The sequence below is a fragment of the Tenebrio molitor genome, chromosome 5 (assembly GCF_963966145.1).
Source record: "Tenebrio molitor chromosome 5, icTenMoli1.1, whole genome shotgun sequence".
Classification (NCBI taxonomy): domain Eukaryota; kingdom Metazoa; phylum Arthropoda; class Insecta; order Coleoptera; family Tenebrionidae; genus Tenebrio; species Tenebrio molitor.
The window spans coordinates 15,478,245-15,505,206 of NC_091050.1; the positions used below are offsets into that span (position 1 = coordinate 15,478,245).

At 41.9% G+C, this 26,962-nt stretch overlaps 5 protein-coding genes and 1 long non-coding RNA gene across 11 annotated transcripts in view; 3 read left to right on the forward strand and 3 right to left on the reverse strand.

Moving 5' to 3' along the window:
- Nucleotides 1-4,180, forward strand: part of ko (Stork-head domain-containing protein knockout) — a 31,746-nt gene extending 27,566 nt beyond the window's left edge. For all 4 annotated transcript variants that reach the window (XM_069047042.1, XM_069047044.1, XM_069047045.1 and 1 more), the window contains 4 exons: nucleotides 190-644; nucleotides 1,295-1,707; nucleotides 2,404-2,558; nucleotides 2,612-4,180. In XM_069047042.1, coding sequence (XP_068903143.1) covers nucleotides 190-644; nucleotides 1,295-1,707; nucleotides 2,404-2,558; nucleotides 2,612-3,991 — 2,403 coding nt within the window. In that variant the 3' untranslated portion in view covers nucleotides 3,992-4,180. The remainder of the gene's footprint in view (nucleotides 1-189; nucleotides 645-1,294; nucleotides 1,708-2,403; nucleotides 2,559-2,611) is intronic.
- A 2,749-nt stretch (nucleotides 4,181-6,929) lies between these two features.
- On the reverse strand, nucleotides 6,930-9,558 carry fwe (Calcium channel fwe). 3 transcript variants are annotated; one of them, XM_069049820.1, is made up of 6 exons: nucleotides 9,408-9,558; nucleotides 9,235-9,355; nucleotides 8,968-9,175; nucleotides 8,791-8,898; nucleotides 8,521-8,659; nucleotides 8,031-8,146 (listed from the first exon to the last, which is right to left on the reverse strand). In XM_069049820.1, exons 1-5 carry the CDS (start codon nucleotides 9,408-9,410, stop codon nucleotides 8,542-8,544), a joined length of 558 nt encoding a protein of 185 aa, XP_068905921.1. In that variant the 5' UTR covers nucleotides 9,411-9,558; the 3' UTR covers nucleotides 8,031-8,146; nucleotides 8,521-8,541. The 3 variants fall into 3 exon arrangements, with proteins under 3 accessions (XP_068905919.1, XP_068905921.1, XP_068905920.1); XM_069049819.1 differs by having other exon boundaries at nucleotides 8,521-8,668; XM_069049818.1 differs by lacking the exon at nucleotides 8,521-8,659 and having other exon boundaries at nucleotides 6,930-8,146; nucleotides 9,408-9,551.
- A 29-nt stretch (nucleotides 9,559-9,587) lies between these two features.
- LOC138132311 (endonuclease/exonuclease/phosphatase family domain-containing protein 1-like) lies at nucleotides 9,588-19,035 on the reverse strand. The gene is made up of 5 exons (XM_069049792.1): nucleotides 18,117-19,035; nucleotides 10,874-11,286; nucleotides 10,536-10,717; nucleotides 10,254-10,484; nucleotides 9,588-10,063 (listed from the first exon to the last, which is right to left on the reverse strand). The coding sequence occupies exons 1-5, from the start codon at nucleotides 18,660-18,662 to the stop codon at nucleotides 9,786-9,788; spliced, it is 1,650 nt and encodes a 549-aa protein (XP_068905893.1). The 5' UTR covers nucleotides 18,663-19,035; the 3' UTR covers nucleotides 9,588-9,785.
- A 473-nt stretch (nucleotides 19,036-19,508) lies between these two features.
- Nucleotides 19,509-22,262, forward strand: DZIP1 (DAZ interacting zinc finger protein 1). Its single transcript, XM_069049791.1, has 6 exons — nucleotides 19,509-19,769; nucleotides 19,820-20,052; nucleotides 20,110-20,751; nucleotides 20,800-21,281; nucleotides 21,335-21,527; nucleotides 21,576-22,262. The coding sequence occupies exons 1-6, from the start codon at nucleotides 19,661-19,663 to the stop codon at nucleotides 22,173-22,175; spliced, it is 2,259 nt and encodes a 752-aa protein (XP_068905892.1). The 5' UTR covers nucleotides 19,509-19,660; the 3' UTR covers nucleotides 22,176-22,262.
- A 37-nt stretch (nucleotides 22,263-22,299) lies between these two features.
- LOC138132331 (uncharacterized) overlaps nucleotides 22,300-26,962 on the forward strand; it is a 94,638-nt gene continuing 89,975 nt past the window's right edge. The window contains exons 1-5 of the mRNA XM_069049824.1: nucleotides 22,300-22,589; nucleotides 23,473-23,695; nucleotides 24,078-24,217; nucleotides 24,267-24,600; nucleotides 25,051-25,163. Of these exons, the coding sequence (XP_068905925.1) occupies nucleotides 22,365-22,589; nucleotides 23,473-23,695; nucleotides 24,078-24,217; nucleotides 24,267-24,600; nucleotides 25,051-25,163 (1,035 nt within the window). The 5' untranslated portion in view covers nucleotides 22,300-22,364. The remainder of the gene's footprint in view (nucleotides 22,590-23,472; nucleotides 23,696-24,077; nucleotides 24,218-24,266; nucleotides 24,601-25,050; nucleotides 25,164-26,962) is intronic.
- Nucleotides 22,685-24,083, reverse strand: LOC138132333 (uncharacterized). The gene is made up of 3 exons (XR_011160055.1): nucleotides 23,862-24,083; nucleotides 23,043-23,152; nucleotides 22,685-22,991 (listed from the first exon to the last, which is right to left on the reverse strand). It is a non-coding gene; the product is annotated as an uncharacterized lncRNA (long non-coding RNA).

A 26,962-nucleotide genomic window follows, 5' to 3' on the forward strand; every position in this document is an offset into this window, starting at 1 on the left:
CGAAAGCACTCACCGTTTAAGGACAGGGTCATTTACACGGTCCACCAGCGAATTACCAAACGCTTTACCGACCACGGAAGACAAACAATTGCCGAAACTAGGATCCACGCGATTTTCTCATGGCGCTTCGCTTCACACCGCGGCAAAAAACCCTTCGCCGAAAAGCAAAAACCTGATCGAATCTTTCAGGGTTTGCTGTCGTCGAACAGCGTCTGCTGGTGGAACACCGGTCTGAACGGGGCCACCAAGAGCCTCACCTACCACGGTTACATCAGTCCCGGGGCCCTCCTCGTCGGTTCGGAGCCTTGCGCGATCGACATCGTCAAGAATGCCTGGGCCAGACGCGTCCTCCAGCCGCCCCCAGGCTACCAAATCGTCGCCCTCGAGGACATCGAAAACTGCTACGGCCTTCCCGTCGCACAGACCCAATGGACGCCGCTCCCGGAAGCCGTCTGCGCCGTCATCCTGCGGCTGTCACGGCAAGGGAGGCCCGCGGGGATCGAAACCATAAGGGAGGCCTTGATCATGACCTTCCCTCACGTGTCCCCTCCCAGCGAACAGGCGCTCTACGACACCCTGGTGCAGCTGACCACCGAGAGGAAGTTGTACCATACCTCCAACGGGTACTTCATCGTCACTCCAGAGTGAGTTTATCATTTTAGTCCTCTTGTGTCGAGTGTTTTTGCTAATTTGTCCGACTCCCGAGGCTATCGCTTCGTTTGCAATGTTTTTTCGCGCATTTATGTAACTGTTGAAATACCTCCGCAACACGTAAGAATAAACAAATCCATTAAGCTACATCCTTGTGTTTTTCCAAAATGGCGGCTTCTAGTTATCATCGAACTGATTGTTACGTCTTCCATAAAAACAGATCTAGCAGTACTGTATTGACGTCATGGCTGCCACCCAGAAGCCGCAACGGAGAATCCCCACACCGTTATTTCCTTATTTATTATGATTATTTTTTAATCATATTTTTACTGTCGACAGATGGAATATTTTATTCTTTTATATTTGCATTTGCTACGTCTTCTTTGAATTCTCTCCGGTAGATTCCTTCATCACCAGTCAAGTTTTTCCATTTTTACTTTTCTTTCCCCACGATGCTCAATTCTTTGTTTCGCAACACACTCATGACCTGATTTGCCCGAAAATTTATTATTCCTTGGGCAGTCCTCAAGCCGGCCTTGTTCATGATGATGCACTGCTTAGAATTTCGCAACGACTCTCGACCGCTTCTTGCGCCATTTACCTCCTTCTTCTCCTTCTTGAAATATGTTCTGCGTATTTATAGGCGGAGGAGGTCGAGGAGCGCCTCCAGAGGCCGGAAGCGAATCGACGACCCCGACCCTGATCCAGTTTCCGGCAAAACGATGCTCATGTCTACCGAAGAAGCTCTTGTTATGGTTCACGGCGACATGGCCACCATACGAGACGGAGATGTTACGCACCAGCTGGTCCAAACGAACTTGGCTGATGTTATATGTGGTGGAAACCCGAGCGATAAGATCCTCTATGCGAGGAACGGCAAGCACCGGACTTCCTCTTTGTCGGTGCCCAGAAGTCCGGATCGGAGAGGTTCCTTCAGGTTGTGGAGGTCGAGTCGCAGGCTGAGGCGGTCGGCGTCTACGAGGACGATTGCCAAGCACTACGTCGACACCACCAGCAGCAGCACCGAGACCTCCACCCCGTCCACTCCTAGCCCCAGTAAGTAAGCCAGATGTGATCTTCCACAGTTGCAATGCCATTGCCTTAAGGCAGCAATTGTTTTTGATCGTGACGTCACAGTAAAGGCTTCATCGAAAAACGCATTAAACCTCCAGAATTTAATAAAAACAGTAAAATTTTTGGTTAGCACTCTTTTTTTAGTAGAACGATGTGTTTAGGCTTTACAATTACTGCCTCGTGGAGTAAAATGCCATTAATGACGCGAAAATTGTCATTTACAAGTGAGGTTAAGTTTGTGTATTTATTGTTTTTGCGTAATTTTTACTTTGTGAATCATTTAAATAACACCAAATCACAACAAATGCTTCTTACATCTTAATTATATGTGTAGCAAATATATTTCAACTAAATTTCCCTTACAACGACTTGCAATCACGAAAATGTTGATACGGTATAAAAATTAAAAATACTTCCCAGGTTTCAATGTCTTTTGCGACGTTCGATGAACAGTAAATACCCTGGTACCAACTGAAACTATTATAGACACTTGCCACCAAGCTTTTGCTTATCTCACAATTTTCCATAAGAATTATTAAAACACCGTATTTGATACTTTCTGAAAATGTAAACAAATGTCAAATTTTGACGTTTGGCCTTCCTCGTGACGTCACATGCTGTCTGGATTAAGGCCTGGAGTTCGAGATGGGAATGACAGTTGCTGATTGTGCTTTCCAGAAAAAGAGTCGCTGCTGTCGAGGCTATTCAGGAAAACCAAAAGATCCCAGTGCCAAATCAACTCCTTCAGTGCCCAGTTCCCGCCCACGGAGTGGTTCAACTCGAAAGCGGTCCATCTCCACAGCATCGGCACCCAAACATCTACAACTGACAAGGTACTAGTTCCATGACTTTCCTTCCACCACGAGCTTTTGGTTGTTAATTCCAGGAGATCGTGTCGATTTCTTCGTATCTGGAGAACTGCGAGATCAAGACGTCGCGTTCGGCGACGCTGCCCAGACGCCGATGTCGCCAGTACCCCGATTTACCGTACCCCTCGTACCCCATCTCCCGGGAGAATTCTCCGGTATCGCGGAAGACGAATTACATGGCCTGCACCCTCCCTCGGAACTCCGCCAAGCAGAAGAGCCGAGAGAGCTCTCGCAAGACCAGCAGGAGTAGTTTAGTGAAACAGTACGACGAACAAAAAGCCGCCGAAACGTCGCTTGTAAATAGTAGGATTTGTGATAAGACTAGTCAGAAGCCGTGCGACAAGACGTCGGAAGTCGCGATCGACAACAGCGGCCCCTCCAGTATCGAATCGCAGAAGAGCAGCAGCAAGACGGAGAGCTCGTTCAACAGCGGCCCGTCGAGCCTCGAGTCGCACAAGACAGTCATCAACGCGAAGGACGCCAAGAAGAAGACGCACAAACGCGACGCCGGCAAGACCAGTCGGCCGACGACGATTCCCCAGAGCAACTCGTTCACGTTGCAAGTGACGACCAACCAGGGAGGGTCGAAGCTGAACAACAAGCCCAACGCCACCACCACGACGACGATCAACGGCGAAGGCGGCAGCAGCACGAAGATCTTCGTGCAGAACTCGCCGGTGCGGTCCGTGATCACGTTCGAGAACGGCCAAGGCGACGACCGCAACCCCAACTTGGTCATCATCAACGACACGGAGGGCGCCCGGGAGCAGGTCTTCGACGGCACCAAGACGAAAAACACGAACCAATCCAAAGAAACCACCCTCAATAATTCGCGGGATTTGCTCCCGAACGGCGACACCGAGCAGAAGAACTCCACCATGAACAACAGCAGGAAGCTGTCGCTGCAACTGCCCAACAAGGACGGCTTGAGCTTCCACAATTTGATCAAGAACGTGTCCAATCAGTTCTCGTCCAACTCCAACCCCGACTCGCCGGTCATCGGCCACGACGCCCACAAGGCCGGCTACAACACTACGCCCCCGAGCCCCACCAAGAGTTCGGATGCCATTTCCGTGTCCTCGATCGGGAACATCTACACCAAGAACGAGATGGGGTCGCTGGCGAGCTTCGACGCCTCCAAGAAGCTCGAAAAGAACATGCTGGGCTCCGAGCCCAACATCAGCTACAAGGAGATGGGGTTCACGAAGGACAACCGCGACCAGCAGTTTCCCAGTCTCAACGATCTGACGTTTAATTTTACGAGTCTCGCCGCCCAGAAGATTCTTAAAGGAGTGGGTCTGAACAGTGTGGACACTCTGGTGGAGCTCAACATGACCGCTAATGTGGACAAGCAGAACAACTGTGATGTGGTCCACACTGATTTCGGCATGTTTTAAGAGGTGGTTTGGCCAGTCTTTTTGCCGGCTTTGGAAAAAGCCGGTTTCAAAGGAGTCGCAACCGGTTGTAAAGTAGCATTGAACAAAATGAGTAATTGTATCGCCTTCTCAGTTATGCAACTGACAATGTATTTAATATTTTATACACATTTCTATGTAATTATGAATAAATAAACAATATTTACGTAACTCATAAGTTCATTAGAAGCAGGTCACGTCCGACCACGCCATGTTGTAGAGCGGCTATTGCAAAGTTTGAGGCTCGATAACTCGACCAATGATGGAACGATTCAAATCTTCTCTAATGTAAACAAGTGGATAATAAATAAATATTGTCTGCGTGATAGAACTTGACAAGAAGTTTCCATTCCTGCAAGAATCTACTTTCTGCGGTCACTCTCAATTGAAAAAAATGGGTTTTTAGTTTTTTCCATACTCGAAAATTAAAATTTTCCTAAAAACTAAACAAGCTTAAAAGAAGCACCTTGAAGAGAGGAATCGAACAGTGCACAAGATTCATCGCGATATATCGCTTAATAAGGGAGCTATGGCCGTGTTTTTTTTCGAAAAACTTTTTGTGGCGAATTCGAACCAAATCGAGGTTAACTTAATGTATTGGACAAGTTCAATTCAGATATAGGGAAAGCTCCGCCCACAGACGCCATTTTGTAGACTGGGAGGCAAAAAAAGATCCTCAAAATCAATTTTAAGGTCATTTTACTAAGCAGCTATAGATCCTAGGCCGGATTAGTTTACATAAAATTAATCAGAAGAACGAGAGGAATCGAATCGTGCAAGAATCGTTCCCGTATTTTCTATAATAAGCGAGATCCTGTGCACACCGAACCAGTTCAAAATTTGAACATTTTCAATAATCTAAAATACGAATCAGAACAAACTAAAAGTGGTCTACGTGACAGAACTCGACGAAAGGATTCCATTGACACAAGAATCATCGTCCTAGAGCCATTTTAAATCAAGTCGTGCCAAAAATAGTATAGGTAGGTATGTATTTGGAATATAAGGTTAGTAGTAAGTAAGTGCATTGTAACAGAATCGAGGAAGAGTTTGAAAAATCGAGACGAACTCAAGATTTTTCAACTTCCGAGATTCTGTTATGGCACTTAATGATAACCGTATAGTCCATAACGTTTTTCGCGTAATCGCTTATACGGAAAGAATTAACTTTGAAGTAATTATTTGACACTTTGACATGAGTATTTTGAAAGCATTAATCTCACTAATTTACTTACCGTATTAGGTATTGGTGTCATTATTTACTTACCGCATTTGGGCGGTAAGTTTAACTTACAGATTGTTGAGACAATCTGTAAGTAGCTAATAACAACACGATTGTGCGGATGGGCTTTTTTTTAGTTTTTTGCGATCTTCTCGAAAATGAAATTCTTTCATCGCAAAAGAAGCCCCTTGACGAGAGGAACCCCAATGATGCAAGATTCATCGCTATTGTCGCTTAATAGACCTTTACATTTTACATTTATAAGAGATGGAAAATATGCGCTTGACATCTGCACATTGTGAGAGAACAGTTGACCGCTACACTTATTTCCATGGGTTTAACTATACTTGGGCCAACCAACAGATATAGTAATAAAAAAAGGGGGGTGTGGCCTAGTTGCGTAGAACGATATACGCCGAAGCCTGTTTCACAATGAAGCAGGTTCTTTGCCATTTGTCATTCTTATAAGTCTTAAAAAAAAACTATTTTATAATACAAATCGAAAAATGCCAAGGAAAACAAACAAACATAAACACGTGGTCAAACTCCCGAAGCGCGGTTAAAACAAATGAGATGCCGGATGCCGTCAAGTAATTTTTGTGGATGTACATCAGGTTTTCGAAAATCTGCGCACATTTTGAATAAGCCAATTGGAAGCTGCTATTTAAAATACGCGGGCACTAGGGGGCGGTTTTATTACTATATCTGTTGGTTGGCCCAAGTATAGTCGAAGTTATTTTACCTAACGGTTAACATCTTTGTTGTCTCACAAGACGCAGAATTCCTTTGCGCAGTGACGTCAATGTGCGACAAAGAGCATCCTTATTTGTCCTACTCGTAATCTGCAATAATCATTTCTCGGTAATACACCAAAACACAGAAATCAGTACCTATGTTAGATACAAATTAGAAACACCGAATCAAATAATAGACTTTATTTCTCAAATGTACCTATTTTACCAACACTACGTTTGTGATTGGCTGTAATTACTAATTAGCTGGAAGTACTGGCACACTAGAGACTAGACACATCACATCACATAATACAATCATAAGTGTACGAAACGAACTGAACAGGAATCAGAATCAAAATCTATGTATGCGACTCTTTGGCGTTCGCGTTACGCACGCTTTCGCAATATTGTTAGAATCATGGAATATTTTTTTGCGTGGAAATTAACGCCTTCAATGATAAATTATTTAGAAACTGCTTGATTTAACTACACTCCCACTTTGTCACTTACCTTTCTTTGCCTAGATTTGGGATTGTCTTCAAATTATTACTTTGAACAAGTTCATCGAATGGAATTTCGTATTGTAGATACCGCAGTACTGTAAACGGAGTTTAACTAGACTTATCAAAACAGATTTTAACTGCCTTTAGTTGGTTTGATTCACAATTTAAGAAATCAAGCACATTTATAATTTACGAATGTTGTAACAATTGCAAAGCAGTGTTGTCAACCAATGTTCAAGCATCAGTGTTGCCACACTCATTTTTTGCCCAATTTAAGAAACGCTTTTGGAATAGACATAGTACGAAACATTACTGCTGATGAAACTTAAAGAACGATCATATTATTATGATCGAGGGTTCTAGGGTTAAAACATGATTTGAATATTTTATTTTGAAGTGAGCGAATTCCAGTGGCGTAACGCTCGTATGTCTACGCATTTTTGAAAGAAAAAATAGAGAACTAATATAATAAGATATTTTATTGCTACAATAATACATCAATATACATACATTATACAATATTGTAACAATACAATAATTAGTCTAACACATCGGCTTTAAATTTTAAGTCTTACTTAGGGTGTATAGAGATAAAAATTTATGTACAAACATCACAAAAAAATTACGCCAAAAGAACTCCAAATGGAAGAAACCAATAGGAAGAAGCTATTGGAATTAAAAAGGTCGTGACTAGTAATAAATTAACTCCATTCGTATAAGATCTTGAGTAACAATATGGCATCAATGCACACTGTTCGATTTTAGAATTTCTTAGCTGTACACGATTGACAATTTGACAATGTTGTCGAGTTGCAACAATAAAAAGAAAAGAATCCTTGATATGTGATTAAATACATTAATGATAATGAGGATGTGTCCAATATTCTACAACAAACAAAACCAATTCCGAGATCTGAGACTAACACAGTCAATGGAATGCTAAAAATACACAACGGTCTTTACACTTATCCCACCAACCAATTGACCATGGAATAAAAATTGAGCAAATAATTAGACCAAACCTTAGTTACCTTTAAAATATTTCCTATTACATAAATAATTAAATAACAGTCTTTGAACAGAAATTAGTATAATAGAAAGGACGCTATCTACTAATGAATGACGAAGTGAATGTTTTCGTTCGTTAAACCGCACATTTCCTGGTCACTTTTGGTAATTGTACAATTTGGCAGTAGGACTGGGTGACGATCGTAATTTAGCTGCGCGATGCAATTAGGCATTTCAATGAATTCCAATCAATTGACGTCGTCGATTCACCTAATCATTTTACATTTACATCTCCTATTTATACTTGATATATGAGTGAACTATCTTGGAAGTTAACAGTAGTTATAACAATCATCTCTGCGGTATTATTTATAAAATAAATATTTATGGAGGATGATAACTGGGAAATATCAATCTTAACGTTAAACACTGTATAATATTAAATAGGTACACCAATAAAAAAGTTTTACTCTGGATTTTGAGAAGACACTTAAGAACTAACGGAAAAATCCAATCCAATCAAACGTTGCTGTCGTACAAGGGGGGTCCTGTGAAACTGATCGGTTGAGCGTTGGTTACCAGATTTGCGTGCAAGGAATTGGGTCTGTTTGTACCGGTGGTGGGGGCGGTCTCTGCGGCGGCTGCTTGACGCATCTCCTCTGCAGAAGCCCTGAATACAAAAAGCAGTCATTTCCGCGAACCGAGTCTCGTTTACGATCAACTCAACGAAAATACAGCTAAAATGTGAAAAGTGCAGCGTTCAAACCTGCCGCCAAAACTTTCGCTATTGATTGGTCCCGACGCGAATCGCGCTGACCGATTGGTGCGTTTTGGCGCCACGTTTGAACTTTGCTGTCGATCGAACCAAACGGCAAACGCATGCATAATAGCATTTGAAGTGAACAAAAGTACTTCCTTGATACTCTCCTATCAACACAAGACGTCTATCGCTAAAAAGGGGTAAATAAAATTAAACCATGCAGTGGAAATGTTAGGGAAAAACAGGCAAGCAGTCAAATGTTACGGATACCGCTCGTTATGTACATTTTTTATCGACCCGGGGCCTTATGTCGGGCGCCAGACGTCCGGGTCTTCCATGAGAGTAGTGTTGTGGTCGCTCTGCCCACCGAGTCCAGTGGGAGAGGTGGCGAACTGTGGAGAAGCCGCCGCCGCCATGTCCTGTCTAGAGGCTCTGTTATATTAGGTTAGAACACACGAGTTTAATAATGTGGATGGAAGCGAGCGCGTTATCGACATATCAACACAGACACCCATATTATGATGGTGAGACGAAAAGTTCGCAAAAATACTCACTTCCTGCCCAGTGCCATCATCCCGTAGATAACGCCTGTGGTGAAGATGAGCCCGCTGCCGAAAATCGTGCTCAATCCCGCCGACAGGATTATCGGAGGAATCGACAGTCTAGAAAAGAATGGAAAAAAAAACAATAGAATAAATTATACTAACAAAAGCGCTGATAAGATAACTCACAGCACATATCCCAAGGCTCTATTCCAGTAGGGCCTCCGGTCCACCCAGTCGCTCACTCTCTGTACGTGATCCACAAACATGCAGCAGCAAGGCGCCTCGCAACATATGACAAGAAAACCGGCAATAATTTGCCACATACCACTGATCAGACCAAGAACATTGCCGACTAAGATACCTACACAGTTCCATACACCCAACAAAATTGCAACTAAAACCGACAATTCGCCCTCATTATGCAATTGAACCAATTTGTAACTGGAGACTTACTGATACTTCCCACCGTGCCTACCCCTCTTCCAAGATACTTCATCCACCATGGAACGTCGTCTTTCGCTGTCGGGTCCTGACCCGGACGAGCCATTATGGCAGCAATCTTGTCCGAGAACGACTGAAATTTGACTCACTTAGCAACATTCCTTTGTTTCACTAACAAAACGTACCATTTTGACGAAAAAAGTCGGTAAACCTCACTAGCTGACAATTCAAATTGACACTGACAGCTGTCACCGTGTCCCATCGATTGACAGCGGTGCGCACAGACGGCGCGCGCTGCCAACACCAGGCGTGAAATTCCCCAACACTGCCGGCGTCATACGAATGGATCAACGAAAACTCAATCGTTCTAATAAAATAACATTTATTAAATTAAGACCTTTACAAATACGCGTTTCTGATGTTGCTACGTTTGACTCTGAAGCTTAGAAAATAAAACCGTATCACAAAACATCCCACTGGTGACACACAGCCATCAACTTGTAGGTTTACGTGAAATATATCCAGTCGAAAATAAATAGAATTAAATATAGTAAAACGTAATATCACAACGCTGTGCCCATGTTGGAATTTAGAAACAACTCCGCCCAAACCGGACAGAATGGTGATGTCGGACCGCCCCAATTCCACCCGTTGGGGATGGCCAAATGCGTGAGACCCTGCCGGACCACACCACTAATACCCGTAATTTGTCCTTGTACTTTGGAATTATACAATATGTTCGATATGTGTTGTGGAGCCAGTCCCAACTTGGTACTCAAGTAACTGGTGTTCATCGAAGGAGGGAACATCGAGTGCAGACCCCCCATCGTCAGCCACTCATCTGCAAAAAAAAATCTCACTGAACAAAATGTCACTCAATTCGACTCTCGGGTTACGTTCAAATATTTATCGTCAAAACACCCACACAATTAGTTTTACAACATATACTTATATAACGCATTATAAAATATTTGGCAAGTTTTATCTCCAGTGCAAACAACACATTTATTATTCTTGCAAAAATCCAGTACCTGTTACTTTCGAAATACCAGAAAAATCCACAAACAACAGCAACATGTCCTCCTCTGACACCAAATCTTTGATCTTCTCGCGCAACACTTCCAGCTTCGCCATTTTGTTCAGCTTCATGTTGACCAATTGCAAATTTAACTCGCCTACTTTGAAACTACCTATGAGGACCTCGCAGTCCTCCTTCGTCTCTTCCGGACCTTGCGTTAACGATATCAGCTCGATATCGATGGCTGGAACAAGCGTTTTAATATTTAATCGAATCGACCCTCTACCGGAAATACCTCCATCTGAATCGTAAATGAACCCTAACTGGGACCCTTCCATGTCCAGCATACAAAAATTCCAGTTGTGATTCTTGTCTTTCCACTCGTTGACTCGTCTCAGCTTCGGTTTGTTCAGCTCATCACAGATCAATTTCAACGCTGCCACGTTGAGGACTTCTTGGACGGCCACCACAGAGAACCTGCGAATCATCACAACGAGCTTTATCGAAAAATCCAGGGAATCAATCTGTTCGTCGAAAACTCATTAAAACTGACTGATAATATAGTACGTCACGGTAGTGCCGATTAATCTTATCTCTGATCGATCTTTTTGGTAGAAAAACAACATAACCAACCCGTTCTCTAGAATCGTCCTGCAGACGACTTCCTTTACTCCCGGGTTGTTGGCCTTCTCGGTGGAGAAGTCGTGCAGGTTCCAGGTAGCCAACCTGATCGCGGGCTCTCCCTTCCTGGTGAAACTGAAAGTGTCTTCGAGAATGGGTCGCGGCGAATACGCCGACAATAGCTCGAATATGTCGAAGAGCGACGAGGAAGATAAACCGTTCCGCAGTGGAAGCTTGAGGGGACCTCCGTTACTCTTTCTGTCGTTGGATGACGGTATGTGGAAGCCGTTCGTTAGAATGCTGGACCTGGGGGTCTCAAAGTCGCCACCGATGTCGTCTTGGTCCGCATTGTTGACCGTCAAGAAGCGACTGATGTTGTCAAGACGGATGCGATCCACCAGTTTTATCTTCACCAGGTCCTCTACCTGAAAAGACGTTAGATTGTATGGTGAAAATTTCAACAGGGGGTGTTTTAGTCTGCAACAGCATATTTTATTCTCAGAGACGACTTTCCTTCAAATTATAAAAATTTAACTGTCGGTCCTTTGTGTACAGCTATGGTAATGTTTTGAGTTTTGAGATAATATAAAAAAAAAATGATACAAATTAAATTACAATAAAACTTGTTATGAACTTATGAGTCTTTAGGTACTTCTGAGAAACATGCTTTCAAAAAAGTGTCTATGACCGGTATATTTTTTTTTTAATCTGCCGGGGTCAAAAAATTAGAAAAAGACAATTTTGAATTACATAATTCCAAGAGCGGCATTAACAATTTTACCAAATTTCAAGTCAATCGTTTAAGTAAATTTTGAGATGTTATGGCAGCCATTTTTAAAAACATGGTTTCGACAAAAACACGTTTAAAGTTTTTTCGGACGTTGCGAATTAATGAGGGTTTTTTTTTGTCAAACCACAACAGTTTTCTTAATTTTGATCGTATTTTGGAGACCCTCCTCTCTAAAACCCTTCGTTCACGGGTCGGGTCTGTGAGACCCAAGGTTCTTCAAATGCTCTCATTTTCATTGCGTTTTGGGTAATCCGGCTTTATCTGCACCATCCTTTAACTTTAGTCTACACGAACTAGTAATTTGAAAGCCATTTTTTGTTAGGGGGAATTTGGGTCTCCCATTGGAATGGGACAATGCAAACAACGCGAACGTGCTTATCAAGATACATATTTATTTATTTATAAATCATTGTGTTATTATTATTTTCATTATCATCATTTTCACGTCGAAGCGTTCGACACTCCGGAATTCACCTGACCGGATTTCCGGAGGAACAATACCCGGATTCACCCCCAGGTCATAGATGCCACTGAAGATGTTATAAAAATCACAAAACGAAAAATTCTTGTGAATTTTGCAAGGCTGGGTCGAGTTTAGAACAAGTGGTGGTGAATTCCCCGAAAATTTTCTTCAGTGAACTTTGGCCTTGTTCAATGTCTGGGTAGACTTTTGTTTATATCTTTTGATTGTTTCAAACGCTAATCAAATATACTATCTCCAGAAAAAAATAAGTACCTAATGCCACATTAAAAATTATTTGCTTAAAACTAAACTTAAATAGACACGTACGTCGTGTGATTAACAAAACCGCGCACCTTTAACACAGTCATTATAATCATAATAACACTCAAACAGGTTTTGAAAAGGAGTTCTTTTCGATACCGGTTTCACGAATATTTACTTAAAATTTTTAATGTTGGCACTGTTGGCAGGGACTGATAGTGAGTAGCAGTGGCTACGTGATTATTCACTTTAAATTCAAAACTTGTCTAGTTACCGGTGTTACCAACCCCTTATATTTGCCAAATATAATTTTCCTAGCATTATGTTTTGAAGTTTTTTTTTAAATTTACAACTTAAAATAGGGAGAAAATAGAAAAAAATATTGTATTGCACTCGTTTTATAAGCCATTTTTGTCGCAATTCTTTGCTTTACAGCACTCCTCGGTGGGCTCGTCGTGCTCTAAAAAACGCGTGCAACAAAATCGTGTCATATAAAATTTGTATAATAAATTACTATTTCCTATTTTGCGTCTGTATGAAAGCTATTACAAAACCCATTTTGGGTGCCGTAATAGAAATTCGCGTTTTAAAACAAACTAGTGCAATTTATTTTTTCATTGGTTGGCATTCCTGATCTTGGCACGACGAAATAAAGGCCAAAACAAAATGAATTTTAAGTTGTTTCCGTGGAATATATCGCGCGTTCAAATGAAATCCTAGGCTGGGAAGGCGTTGGAAACCGTCAATTGTTGTGCTTTTTTAAAGCGTAGATTAATTGGAGCATGTTGACAGCTAACCTAAAATTTAGAGCCAAAACATTATTTTTTTTTCTTTCTTTGCAATGTTTTACATTAAAAATAGAATATCTTAACAATTCCTATTCTCGAACAAATAGTTAAGGGCACCCTTTGCTGAAAACAAACATGTTCAATTAAACATAAACGACGGGAAATTCAAACTTTACACTGTTCTAAACGGTTTAATTTTTCCAACGCCTACTCAGCCCAAGATTTCATTTGAACGCGCGATACAGTTGCGGAATTAAAATTTCGGACAGTATTGTCATTTCATTACAGTAAACTCTAAAACAACCTCTCCGTTAATATAACTTCAATTTTTACTCTTGTGACAGAAAAATGCTGCCCAAAATTTTGATTCCGCGACTGTACCTACACATTAATCGTTACATTAGACATGTCTTGGCCAGTTTGACTAATCCTAATCTCGTATTTCTGGCGGTGTACATATAAAATATTGTCTTTGCTCATTTTAAATTTGAAATTTGAATCTTCCAAACAATATGACAATTGTTGCCAACCACGACAAAATTCCCCAAATTTGAAAATAAAAGATGCAAAGTAGAAAAAATAGTGCATGATATTTCGTTTATAAGACATTTTGTAGCACTTACGCCTTCAAGGCACTCCTCGCAAGCTCGTCGTGCCCTAAACCCGTGCGTGTTACAAAATGCTTCTTATAAGAATCGTATCATAATATGTATACCTTATATCATTTTAAATCTCCAGGTTAGAATAGTTTCTTAGGTGGAGTTCTAAACTTATTTTTAGACACCCGGAGTATTAACAATTAATCATTATCGACTGTTGGTATTTGGTAATTGGATGTAAATTTGTCGAAAAAACAGATGACGTGTCCGTTGAGAACAACAACAAATTATGTAACATGCACCATCGTTTTTGTGAAATTTCTTTTTAATCGTGTCTCTCGACGTTCGCCGGAAGTGACCTCAATCCGCGCGTTACGTTTTGATTATTCGGACTCGAAATTTGAAACAATGCAAAAACAGAGCCTTGGCGCTGACCGGTCGAGTCGAACGATTGAATAATTTTGTTGGAATTATCACAAAGCCTGCAACTACACCGGTTACCAGTTTGTCATGTGATAATAAATTCGCAGTGGCGCGACGAATCCGCATAATCGAAGCTTAAATACATAATTTGTCGGTTTAGCGCGCTTCGGAACAACAACCGGAACCCATAATCCCGACTGTTTATCCTTCACTGGGCGATTTACGACCAACTAATTGCCGAACGAAGTGATCGATGTTTCGAACGGAACAGTGACCAACCGCAGGAGTCACGCTAGCGTTGCAGCGTGCTGCGGTTTCACTTCCCCGCAAGGGCCAAACTCCAAGGCGATGGGAGCTGCACAACGTCCACGTAGCGATCGGCTTTGTCCTCTTTCTTGGCGATGCATTCCGTGGAAAAATCCGATTTTTGACGGTCGAACTTGTCAAGGTTGTCACCACGAGGCAAGATTCCAAAGTGTTAATTGCAGGATTTTACCCGGGCCTGAAAATCTCGGAAAACATCGTTTGCGCAAACATTGCGAATATAATTTACGGGTTTTCAAAATATTTATTCTGGAGCGATTGATAACGCCGGGACGGGTCGAACGAAAACACATTTTAATTCCCCTCCGAAAGCTCTTATCAATCTGGAAATAGCTCCGCATTAAAACAAAAGCATCCGGTTCTGGTGTAATGATTGTATTTAAATCGGTTTTACGTGTTTTCGCGACGTTTTTTCGCCTCGTTCTATTAATAATCGCGTAATTCTGGATTGTAGGTGCTGGCGCTTAAAAATGATTGTAGGTGTGGCGGTCAATGGCGAACGTTAAAATATACGCAACGATCGTCTCGAGTGGAGAGTTATTTTCCTCGATGGCGATTCATTTTGGCGGTTTCGTTTGATACTCCACTTTGATGAGTTTCATTCGGGATTTGCGTCGCTTATTAGGGCGATTAAATTTTTATCGATTTGCAGTAACCCCCGCACGGATAGGAAACGTCTTGTCTTGCATTTGACGCGAGGAAATGCCGGTTGACAGGCCTGTTTGCGTATTTTACCATCCTGGGTCGATTCGTTTGGCTTTTGTGCCTAACCCCGGACACATTTTCTCGAGTTCCCTTCGAATAATATTTGCATTCGATGTTGCAGAAAATGTGTAATCTCATAAATGGAAGCTGTCAATCTGTTTTGGAGGATATAATGAAACAAACAACAGGAAAATCGAGCTGATATACGTCACTCTCCTATCTTTTAATTCATTACATTTCTTAAATGAAAAATATTTAATACATAATTCTCATGAAATATTATGTCGTAAATGATATCTGAGTACGTACTTGGTAACGCAAAGGATAATATCAAGATGATATCATAGATTAAATCACGAAGTATGATTATTTTTCCTCCGTGTTCTCATTAGATAAACTGATTTTTCAAAAGAAGACAATGTACAAAAGATGTGAAGTTTTAGGAGAAGATGAGAGAGGCAAAAGCAAAACAAGAACTTTTACGGGAAAGTTTAGAAAGAACTTTATTAATTTGAGCTATGTATTTACTTTTCTAATGAGGTTGCTTTATTTAACAAAAAAAAACTTACGTCTGCTTCTCTTGTTGCACACTTTGAGTAATTGGAATATTTAAAGAAAGGTCCTGGCGTTCTCTAAGAACCAAATTTCAATTTCAAATCTTTATTCGACCATTGAAAAAACATATCGCAACAGTAAAACTCAAGCTATCATCTGACACGTGATGAGAAAGACCAGAAGTAATCAGAATGATTTTTCCTTTTATTATTATGTAGTTGAAATGAAGAGAAATGTGAAAAATAATATGAAAGTGAAAGTAAATGCCGAATCGTTTGTTCTCCTTACTTCCAAGTTATTCTCATTCTCAACTGTTTTTAAGTGGAAATATGTATGTATACTCGTAGATTAAATATTCAGCAGACGCACAAATATTGTTGAATAAAATATGCCAAGCAGATGTGATAGTCCTGAAGAAAATATAATTTACAAAATTGTGTACATATTTTGAAAAGTTGCTGTTATTTTGTCCACTACGTCCATTTTGTTAGGATTTTTTGTACAATCTTTAATTTCAATTTAAAACAAGGTCGCCAACACACCCATTTTGAAATTAGCAGGGGCGCGGTGCTTAATTTTCGTAATGGAGGTAATCACGAACGCTAAGCAATGAGTGAAAAAAATTAAAATCGTCACATAAAAACAAACGAATTGAAAATCGATGCAAACTGGTAATAAACAGTGACCTATCGAATACTTTTACAAGGTGATAAAACGCTTTTTAATGACAAAAATCTCATTCCGTCTCACCTTTAACATTATTTACGCCCACCTCAAGGATTCTGTTTCTACCGTCGCCAATTAAAAATCTTTGCGATCTCTTTAATGAGAGAACCACGACGACGTAGAAATCTTACCTTCAAAGATATTGTGGCAAAATTTTCGAAAAACTGGAAGCTGGAACGTGCATTTAATGATAAATCGTGACGGTGCAAAAATCACGTTTGTCGTGATGGTGCACATATTTCAAATTGGTCAATTTAAAATTTCACAACGAACAAATTTCTGGCCCCCTTTCAAGGAAAAAATGCAATACCGAACTGGTATTGATGGTGGTTGAGTTTGTGTTAAAAAATAAACCGATTTCCTGTGCCACATTTCACGGAAAAAACCCGATTAAATAAAATAAAACATTCGAGATTTTTGCATGCGGATGTGAGAATTTTAATCAGCGACCAAATACGTCACATCTCACCCTCACACCCCACTGCCTCGTTCCGCAAAATCGAATTAACTCGAACGTCTCCGTAAAAAAGTCCAACCACCCCCTGCGCAAACAAAAAAGTTATGTTAGTACCGGCTCGACCGGAAGTGTCCGGTCACGAGCCTTTCCCGAATCGCCTCATAAATAAACATAAACTTCGTTCCTGCAAAATTCATATCTCGATTTTGCACCCACTTCCTAGATTACACCGTCGAGGCCGCCTCCGACACGCCGATTTCCTGCAGGGCGCAAACTGCACCGTATCGCCGCCACCAACAGGCGGAATCTCCGCCGCTCCCGATTTATCGACTGACCCGCAATTCGCGAATCCGAATCAATTACGATCGTAACGTCGCGCTTCTTGCTCGTCTGTTTACACGTGGCGTAAAAATTCCTAGCCAAAATAAAAACACAATCAAGTGCGGTGGAACGCGGCCGGTTTTACGCAAGTTTATTGAAATTTATGAACCGCTAAATATTTAATTATGGGTGATGTGTTTGTACAGACAGGCCACCCACGGGTTACGATAACAAACCGCGGATTAAAAGGCGAATTTATTTGGCCACATCGACGACTAACGCGGCAAAGTAAATAAAATAAACATTGCCGAATCTGATATCGTTTTCGTTACGGTCGGGGACTGTTCCGCACGCCGCCCTAAATAATGCAGTTCCGACGTTTTGGTTTTTTTACACCGATCATTTACAATTTCCGTTTCGTTCTAACCTGGAATTTAATTAAGACATGATCTAGTCTGGTCCTGGGCTCACCGACGTGACTCAAACGTCGCCTGATTTTTTTTTTATACAGGTTGCATACAAGCAAAAACAAAAATATATTCGCTCGGTGTTTACTTTTGTTTACGGGTCTCAAGTGAGCTCAGACCTGACTTTTATTTGGGACAGAACTATTTGTGTCCTTATCGAAATACGAAATAAATCGACTACTACCTGATTGTTGGCGCAACACTACAGATAATAAATTCATTATCTGAACATTGTGTTACTTTGTATGTTTGAGAACTTTGTAACCTGGACAAAGCAGGTATTGTGTAATATCCTTGAACGTAAAACAAACTATAATTAGATTCTTTAATGACCATGTAGACAACGAGGTGGAAAGTCCACCCGTAGGTGCCCTACCTGCTTAAAGGGCCCCTTCTTGTCCCTGTAGTGCACTATGGCGGCCGCGATCTCTTGCGTGATCCCGTGTACGCACTGCAGTTCGAAAACATTGGCCTTATTAACGTTAACGAGTCTGTTGCTCTTGACCGTCAATCGCGAATCTGCACTTCTCAAACTGTCAAAGCTCTGGGCCCTCGAGGAGGCGCAGCTCAGGTTCCGCCTGGTCGTCACGCAGATTTCCGGCCTCAACTTCTCCAGCTTGTCGGCTCCGATCCCCCTGACCAGGGCCAGGTCCTCCACTTTCCTGAACCTGCCGATGGCCTTCCGGTGCTCCACTATGCTCTTGGCGATCTCCCTGTTGACCGAGGGCAGTGTCATCAGCTCTTCTTCACTCGCCTGGTTGATGTTCAGTAGTTCGATCTTCTCTTCGTTGTCGTTCAGGGTGAACGTGTGACTCAGGTTAGCGTTGGTGTGGGACTTCCTCGGGAACGACCGGAGGGATTTTCTGCGCCCCGGTTTCGGGAGACTCGAATTCTGACCCATGCTTGCCGAGAACTGGACCATGGGGGCTGATGACAGGGTGAGCCGGTTCACTGCACTGACATGGTAAACACTGGTCGGCGGTTGATCAATGGCAACTGGCGGTTTCTTATCGACCACTTCGCAAACTCTTATCGCTCTATCTGCCCGGTAGATAAGAAAAAACGGAGAACGAGCAGTTTCTCGACTACGTCAGGTTATTGGTGGGTAGCGTTGATTCCGGCGCGCGTTCAACTGTTCCACCAGATACCATTTTCGAACGACCACTTGATCGTCTTCGCGTTCAATTCGTTTGACCTTTCCAATTTCTATTAATAGTCTATGATTTCAATATGGAACTCACGTAAACGGGACGATTGAATTGTAATTGGGACAATTTCTAGCACAACCTGCATGCCGACGATAATAGCCTCGACTGCTCGTGTTTATGTTTTTTTCTGATAATTTTGACAGCTCGGACGTACGTCCACACTAGAACCAGCGCTCAAGGTCGTCCATGCTTCTGGATGCTTCATCCTCGCTAAAGGACGATTCACCGCAATAAAATCCACAACCTGCACACCGCATTCTCCATACTCTCGTAAAAAATCAAATTAATCACAATCCCGACTCATAAATATTAATCAGAAACAAAAACCTCGTCACCCAGAAACATTCTGTAAATGTTCCTACAAATGACAACTGTGAAATACAATGTTGTCATTGTCAAGTATTCTGCTAACGAACCGTCGCCATAACCACTTCTAATTTGTGTTCTCCACTTTTCCCGATTTCACCTGCATTTTATAAATCTAAACAAGACTTAATGCCATTTTTTTTAAATTCGGACATCTAAGACATGCGCTTTAATCACCCAATACCCATTGATTTCCCAAACGTGACGTCCACGACATACGTTTTCTGTTTGTAGCCCGGCATGCGCACGCGCAGATTTAAAATGTGTGTTTACAATTAACCTTCAAAAATTCAATTTTGATGATTCTTGTAAAAAAACGCCGTCGAAATAGGGCCCAAATCGAGCTATGTTCAAAGAAAACTACAAATGGCAGCACGACTACGCACGCCTAGTTTTTGACACCGGTTTTTGCTTCGAAAGTTGCAAGTCGGATAACTTTGACAAAAACAAGATCAGTAAGTATTAGTTTGGTGTAACGGAGGAGATTTTATAGCCTCTGATCTAGATTTCGTGGACATCGATCGCCTGATTGAAGATAGAGACTTTGGAACCATTGAAAAGTTTATTCCCAGCATCACAAAGTTTGTCCTAGATCCTGAACAAGCGCAAATATTGGACGTCAGTTTTGTGAAGACATTCCGCTTGAGTCAACTGTCAATTCAGTATTTACAATTCTGTAAGAAGTATTTGGACAACACTCTCGTTATTATTAGAGAGGAGTGTAAAAAGGTTAAAGAGGTAGGCAACCCACTATTCACTTCATTTATTATTCAGTCATAAGATTGATTTGTTTAGGAAAACAAAGAACTTAACTTGTTTGTCGACGATCTTAAGGAACACATTGCGATTTTAATGCGAGAAATCGACGAGAAAACAACTTTTAAATGTGAGCAATGCTCTAAAGTTTTTTCAAGCCAAGAATTTTTGAACTCCCACATCAAACGTAGACACAGTTTTGTGGAAGAAGCAGAAGCTGACAAATTACAAATGGAAATCAAAGAGCTCAAAGGCAGACTGAATAGCGCTGAAAAAATGATCCAGAAGGAGCAAAACCATGAGGTTGACACAAATGTCAATAAAGAAGTCGAGTCTAAAAAGATTGAGGAGTTGCAGCAGAAATTTGAGGATTTGCGCCTTCAAGTTCAGTCTGAATTGAAGATTTTACAAGCGCAGAATAATTTTCAAGAGAAATATGAAAAATTGTTTGAGAAAATGACGCTCCAAAGTGGGTCCAAGTCTTCTGTTGACAGAGGCGGCGCAGGCGATGTTGGGCGACGACGGGAGAGTACCACTCAAACTGACCTTGAAGCAGTTCTGCATCAAGCGTCAAGCAATATTGATAAATCGAATTTTGAAGAAAAAAATAAGGAAAACATCCCTGAGTTCAGCAACGCCCAAAAGCAAATCATTGAGTTTGAAGAAGCTTTAGAGACTAAAGTATTAAAGTGTTACAGATGAAAATTTTCGATAAATTCGTTGTTTCAGGTGACTTCTAGTCTTGAAAAAATCGAGAATCAGATGCAATCGTTTTGGGATAAATTAAATGGGATGGAAATGCAGAAGAAAAAGTGTTTTAGTCAAGATTCTGAACATCAACAATCTGAGTCTAGTGCCAGAGCTAGAGTGAGACGTAGTATAAAGAGAGTGTCTTCAGAAGAGGATGACACATTTAATCACAAAAAAATTAATTCAGAGCGTGACGTTAAGAATAAGAAATTTGTAAAAGTTTCCAAAGAAGTTGAGGAACCAGGTAAAGCACAGACGCAACGTCAAATGAATGCTACCAGACCTGAAAGGACAGAAAAGGTGGAATCAGGAATTCACATGACTGATCTAGGAGACGACGACACAACGACTTCTGAAACAATAGCTTCAGAAACAGAAATTACAGCAGAATCCCCCGAGGAAGAAAGCGTTAAACCTCCCCCAAAGCCTCTCCCCGCTCCAAGAAAACGGTCTTCTTTAAGGTGTCGGGTTTTATCAAATATAAAATTTCTGACTCTCACTGACTATATTTTAGTTCTGCTAAAACGAATTCTGCTAATAATGTTATTGATGAAGAGCTTTTACAACATTTCAAGATTGAAGTCGAGAGGGTAGTAATGGGACGACTTCAAGACCTGGGAGTGTCGCCTGACTGGAAAGGATTGCCAACGCGCTCTTTCCAGAGGGCGCTAGAAATAGTGAACCACCAAGCGAATCTGTTGAAAAAGGTCTCCACAACAAATTTTGTTTCTTAAGATTACATAATTTCATTTCAGACCTATCCCAAATTTGATTTCATATCGTCACAGATCGAAAAAAATGTGGACAAGAAATTAGAAACCACAAAAACAAAGCCTCGTAATGAAAAAAAATCAGTCAAAACGAAACCAAAGAAAGTCGAAGTAAAAAAACTCAAAGCTAACACTAAAAAGGCAGTACCGTCACCTCGGGTCGAAATCAAAGACAGGAAAATGTACGATACTGATTCGGAAAGCGAAGTGAAACCGACACAGGTGAAGGAAAGCTTGAAGCAGTTTTCAGCGCCATATTCAGCCGTGATAGCGGAACTAAAGACGGTGACCGCAAAAATAGAAGCCTCTGATAAATCAGACGCAGAAGAAGAAAATCTGGTGAAGACCGGCGACCAAACGAAAGGGGTGTTGAAGAATTACCCCTCTATTGGTTCCCTAACTAAGAAGAAAGTTTTGTTTAATTTGGACACAGACGACGACAACGTCAAGGACATATCGTTCAAGGATGGCGGAAGTAGCACTAGTATTGCAAGTTCCGTTTTGGACGGTACCCCGAGAAAAAACGAAACGAAAAAAGAGAAAGACATCGAAGATTTGTCCGATTTTGACTTTAGTGACATGTGATCGCCTTATCGGAACGCTTTTGTCTAGTCATTAACTTATTTCCAATTGATTGTTTGTAGTCAATGAATAAATATTTTCAAACTGTTATCTCAGCTCTTAACGATCCCGGCCGCAACCCAAAATACTCACCCAAAACAAGATTCCGCCTGTTTATGTTTGTGGTCGTGATTTGGTGTTGTTTTGCGAGAAATGTTTGCTCTCTGTGGAAGGCTGTGTCACCCCAATTTCAAATTGGCGAAACTTTCTCGAAGGCTCTCTAATTTCAATAATATCCAGATCAGCGAAGAGGTTAGGGCAGCTCTGCAAGATGATAACGCCGTCGTTGCTCTCGAATCGACGATCATCACGCACGGCATGCCGTATCCGCAGAACGTAAAGTGTGCTTTAGAGGTGGAAGCAGTCGTAAGGGACCAGGTAGGTTACCATACGGATATATCAATCTCGCGGTGGACGCAAATGCAGCTTTACTGGGAATTTCCTGTTCCAGGACAAAACCTGTTTTTAGAAATCGAAAATAAGGTGATTTATATTTTGAGGTTGTTTTCATAATGGGCAAGGTGGTGCGGCGTCTATTAATATCGATATATTAGACCACTTACGCCCAACTGAATTATTTACGCAATGCTTATTGATCAAAATTCGTACAAACAAAAATGTAACACATCGACGGAAGGTGAATACCAAAGTAATTTCTTCATTCGAATTGTGACGCAATTGGAAAGCGTTTTTGTTATCTTGTAGATCTTGAAAAATTTGAATACGAATTCAATTTTACTTCTGTCAAATACCCGTCTTAGTGGTGTTCCTTTGAGGTTTCTAAAAATAAAATTCATTCAGCGATTTTGTCTTCATCCGCTTTTGGCGAACCTTATTTAATTTAATCCCTAAAATTGGCCACCGCACTTTTTCCACTTGGTAAACGCTTCCGCTTGCTAGCTTTCCCCGTTAATATTCACCTTTCGTTTAAATGTCAAGACCTGAAAAAAATCCGAATCAAACCCCACCGCTAGTTTTTCCAACCCTCGTCCGTAATCAAACCCGACCGCCGCCTTAATTAGACGAATCTGCGTTGCAGCCTCGTGGTTATTAATCCACTCGGTAACAACATCCTTGCACAGAATTTAGCTTCGTATTACGCATTTCCTCGTTCATAAATAATTAATTATTTGGTGATAAATTAACAATAAGGGGCATCCACGTGTGGCTGTTTGCGTTGCCTTGACATCCAGCTCCCGGTCCGTACGATTTAATTAAATGTCTCATCCACCCAATTAAAAAACCGTTTCATATTTATTAGGGCGCCGTCCCTGCGACCGTAGCGATAGTGCAAGGTCAGATCAGGGTCGGACTCGACGAAAATGAATTAAGTCGACTTGGTGACGTCCAAAAGAGTCGACCAATCAAGACTGCGAGAAGAGACTTGGCCTACGTCGTCGGCAAGGGGCTTAACGGGGGCACCACCGTGTCGGGGACGCTCGTTCTCGCCAACAAGGTGGGGATCCCAGTTTTCGCAACGGGGGGTAGGTATTCCGAGAATCTATAACCTCAATGACCTTTTTCATGACGTTAATTTGAAACTGTTAAATTAAATGGTAACAGATAACCCCAACTGTCGATGTCGCTTCTGTTATAAAACACAACACTAATTTCGTACATGGAAATGAGATTAGCTCAAAAATGACTTACTTTGCTTTCGGAACTGCTCTTAATTCGTCATTTTCACATTTCGTTTTAATTTTTACTAATTTACTTTAAAACTGACACTTGGTGTTTTGACAGATTTGTGGCTCAAGTCACACTGACGGGTCACATAGAGAAGTGTCACTAGCATCGGTTTTAAAGAAAAATTCGTAAAATAAGGAAAATGCTGTTTGCGGTAATAATACTGGATTGGTCTTTTAGGGATTGGTGGAGTCCACCGGGAGGGCGAGACCACTTTAGACATTTCCGCTGACCTGACCGAACTGGGCAAGTGCGGCGTTGCCGTCGTCTCCAGCGGTGTCAAATCGATTCTCGACATTCCCAAGACCCTCGAATACCTCGTAACACAATCCCGATTCGATATTTCATTGTATTAATAACGATTTGCAGGAAACTGAAGGAGTATTTGTTGCGACGTTCGGCGACACGACGGATTTCCCCGCCTTCTACAGCAGGAAGAGCGGTTGCCATGCACCGTACTCGGTGGAAACGGCGGCGGAGGCGGCGAAGATAATCCACTGGAATCGCACTTTGAACTTGCAATCTGGCATGCTTTTCGCCGTACCGGTCCCTGAACAATTCGCGTTCGACGAGAACGTTATAAATGACGTCATCGCTGAGGCGCTGGAAGATGCGAAAAGGAACGGAATCCGGGGGAAGGAGATAACTCCGTTTTTGTTGGGGCGGATCGGGGAGATCACCGCGGGGAAGTCTTTAGAGACGAGTATCCTTAGATATCGGAGCCAAGTGACATTTCTTGTTGCTACCGGGAAGTCCGGCAACGCCGCGGGCTGCAACAGACGGACGAAAAAACATAGGGGGCTGAGATTTAATGTCAATGCCCCCAATTTGGCAAGCTCGTTTAATTGAGTCGCGAAAATTGCGAAAAGATCAACGTTATTAGTCGAGTCGGTTCTTTGATTTCTGTCCTTGATTGTGTTCGATAATGAGACGAGTCGAGTGATGTGTCAATTTTGACGGCAACACAAAAACATAGTAGGCCGTAAGATAATGTCAACGTCCATCTGTCATTCAAGGGGGCTAAAGTTTAAATCGTTAGAGTGAGTGGTTCAGGATGATTAGCTTCAATTCGATCTGTCGCAGCCTTTAGTGCACGTCTGCCCGGATGAACTGGTGGCGCTTTGAGTGAAATATTCTCTTTAACTTGTCCCAGACGTTGCCCTCATCAAGAACAATGCAAGAACTGCGGCGTGCATCGCCACAGAACTCGCTACCTTGAAGAGGAGTTCCGGAGGAGGAAGGGACGGTTCCGGGGCAGCGAGTCCGGTGAGTATTTAATAATCTCGACGTCTCAAGACTCTCGTAACCTCAGCGAAATATGTGCACGTCCGTGATCAGAATGGATAGAATAACGTCGTTGGCGGAGTGCGCTCAATTCCATCAAGAGATGTGTGTCACTGGGATGCAACTGCGACGATAAGTAACTGGTGGGATAAAACTGGTCGCTATTTTGATCCCGATTGTCGTATGCATGCTCCATCAAGGCGACTTTCCGCAGGATACGGACTCAAACAGCGCATTACTCAAATAAAACAGGTTATGGGTTGCGTGTGGAATTGACTAAAAGCTTCCTTTCTGGTAATTCAGCGAAAAACCGCAATCTCTCCACAACAATAAGTCGCACAATAACGATATTCGCGGGGCTCGACTCGCCCCAATCTTTCCCTGATTCTCTTGCCAATTTGCTTGTTTCGCTCCTTTGTAATCTAATTTCGGGTGTTTGTAACGGAACCCGATTCAGGTACCACAACGGGAATCATAACAAATTTTCTCGGCAATTCCGGTTTAATTTATGTGTTTGTGCAAACGGTCCTGGTCCTGTTGCTCTTATCTTGTCACCGGAGGCGTTTTCCCCGTGTTTTTCACTTTTCCAAACGCAGGAAGAGCTTTGTCCTGTCGTGCTCGAAAGTCGTGTCGGAATCACGGTCGTGCCGTCGAAATATAAATTGTATCGTTTTTCTTTTTGTTGTTGTATTTTACGTTGATTGCGGAAATCGCTGGGGATGTCAGTCTCGTGCAATTTGTCCCGCGCAAATATTTGCCGCTTCGGCTCCGGGTCAAGGGCGAAGAAATTGCAACAAAAGGAAAAATTGTCAATAGTACACATCTGCGAGTGGCACAATGGAACCAGATTAATCTAACCGAACGCTTATTTTTCATTGTCGGTCATCAAATCCGGCTTAATTGTTCTCGGGTTTACCTTTCCGGCAATTTGGACGTTACGACTGCAACAAACGGTTGCCTGAAAGCCCGACGAAAGGAAAATTAATTTGCGGATCGTCATGTAGGATCGAGTGAAATTTCTTTGCTTCGATCACTCGTCGTAACGAGTAAAAAAAATTGATTGCTAATTTAAACGAAGCTTCCGTTTGCATGATTTTCGTTTCTCCAACGTGCTAGTAATTTATTCGTAATAGAGTCGAACGTTGGCCTCCTGGGGCAAAGTTTTAGCGGGAGCAGGAAGCAAGTAATTAAGTTTAACTAGGACCGGGAGAAGTTCATTGTTGGATGCGGATTTCGTCCAAAAATCAGATTTAAATTGCGGCTAAATCGCGCAAAGGGGTGAAATTCAGGGGCGGCGTATTTTATAAATGATAACCCATTCACGTGACTTTAACTCGATTAAGCACGGACCGACGGGAGTGTAATCTGCTCTTCGGAGACTCGAAGGAGAATCGTGATAAATTACTGTAATAGTGCTCGCACGGATTTTTTTGCATAATAAATATAAAGAATAACCTTGCCGGGAATGGATTATTTCTCAGGTTTGCGTTTACAACCGATAAATCTTGTCGGTCGTATTTCCCCAGAACGCAGAAAATAAAAGTGAAATTTCTGTTGCCCCCGGTTAATGCGGGATTTTGCACACACAAATTGAACCGCTTTTGAACGTTGCGTCTTTTATGTGTGCGAACGTCGAGGTTCGGGGAAGGAAACTACAAGAGGCTCCTTCGAGGGAAAGTTGCCAACAAGCGAGCCAGGTCGCTTTAGAACTCGAACAGCTAATTTAGACTTCCCATCAAAGAGGAGCACGTGGCACCGCAGACGTTTTCCCAGATTTCTTG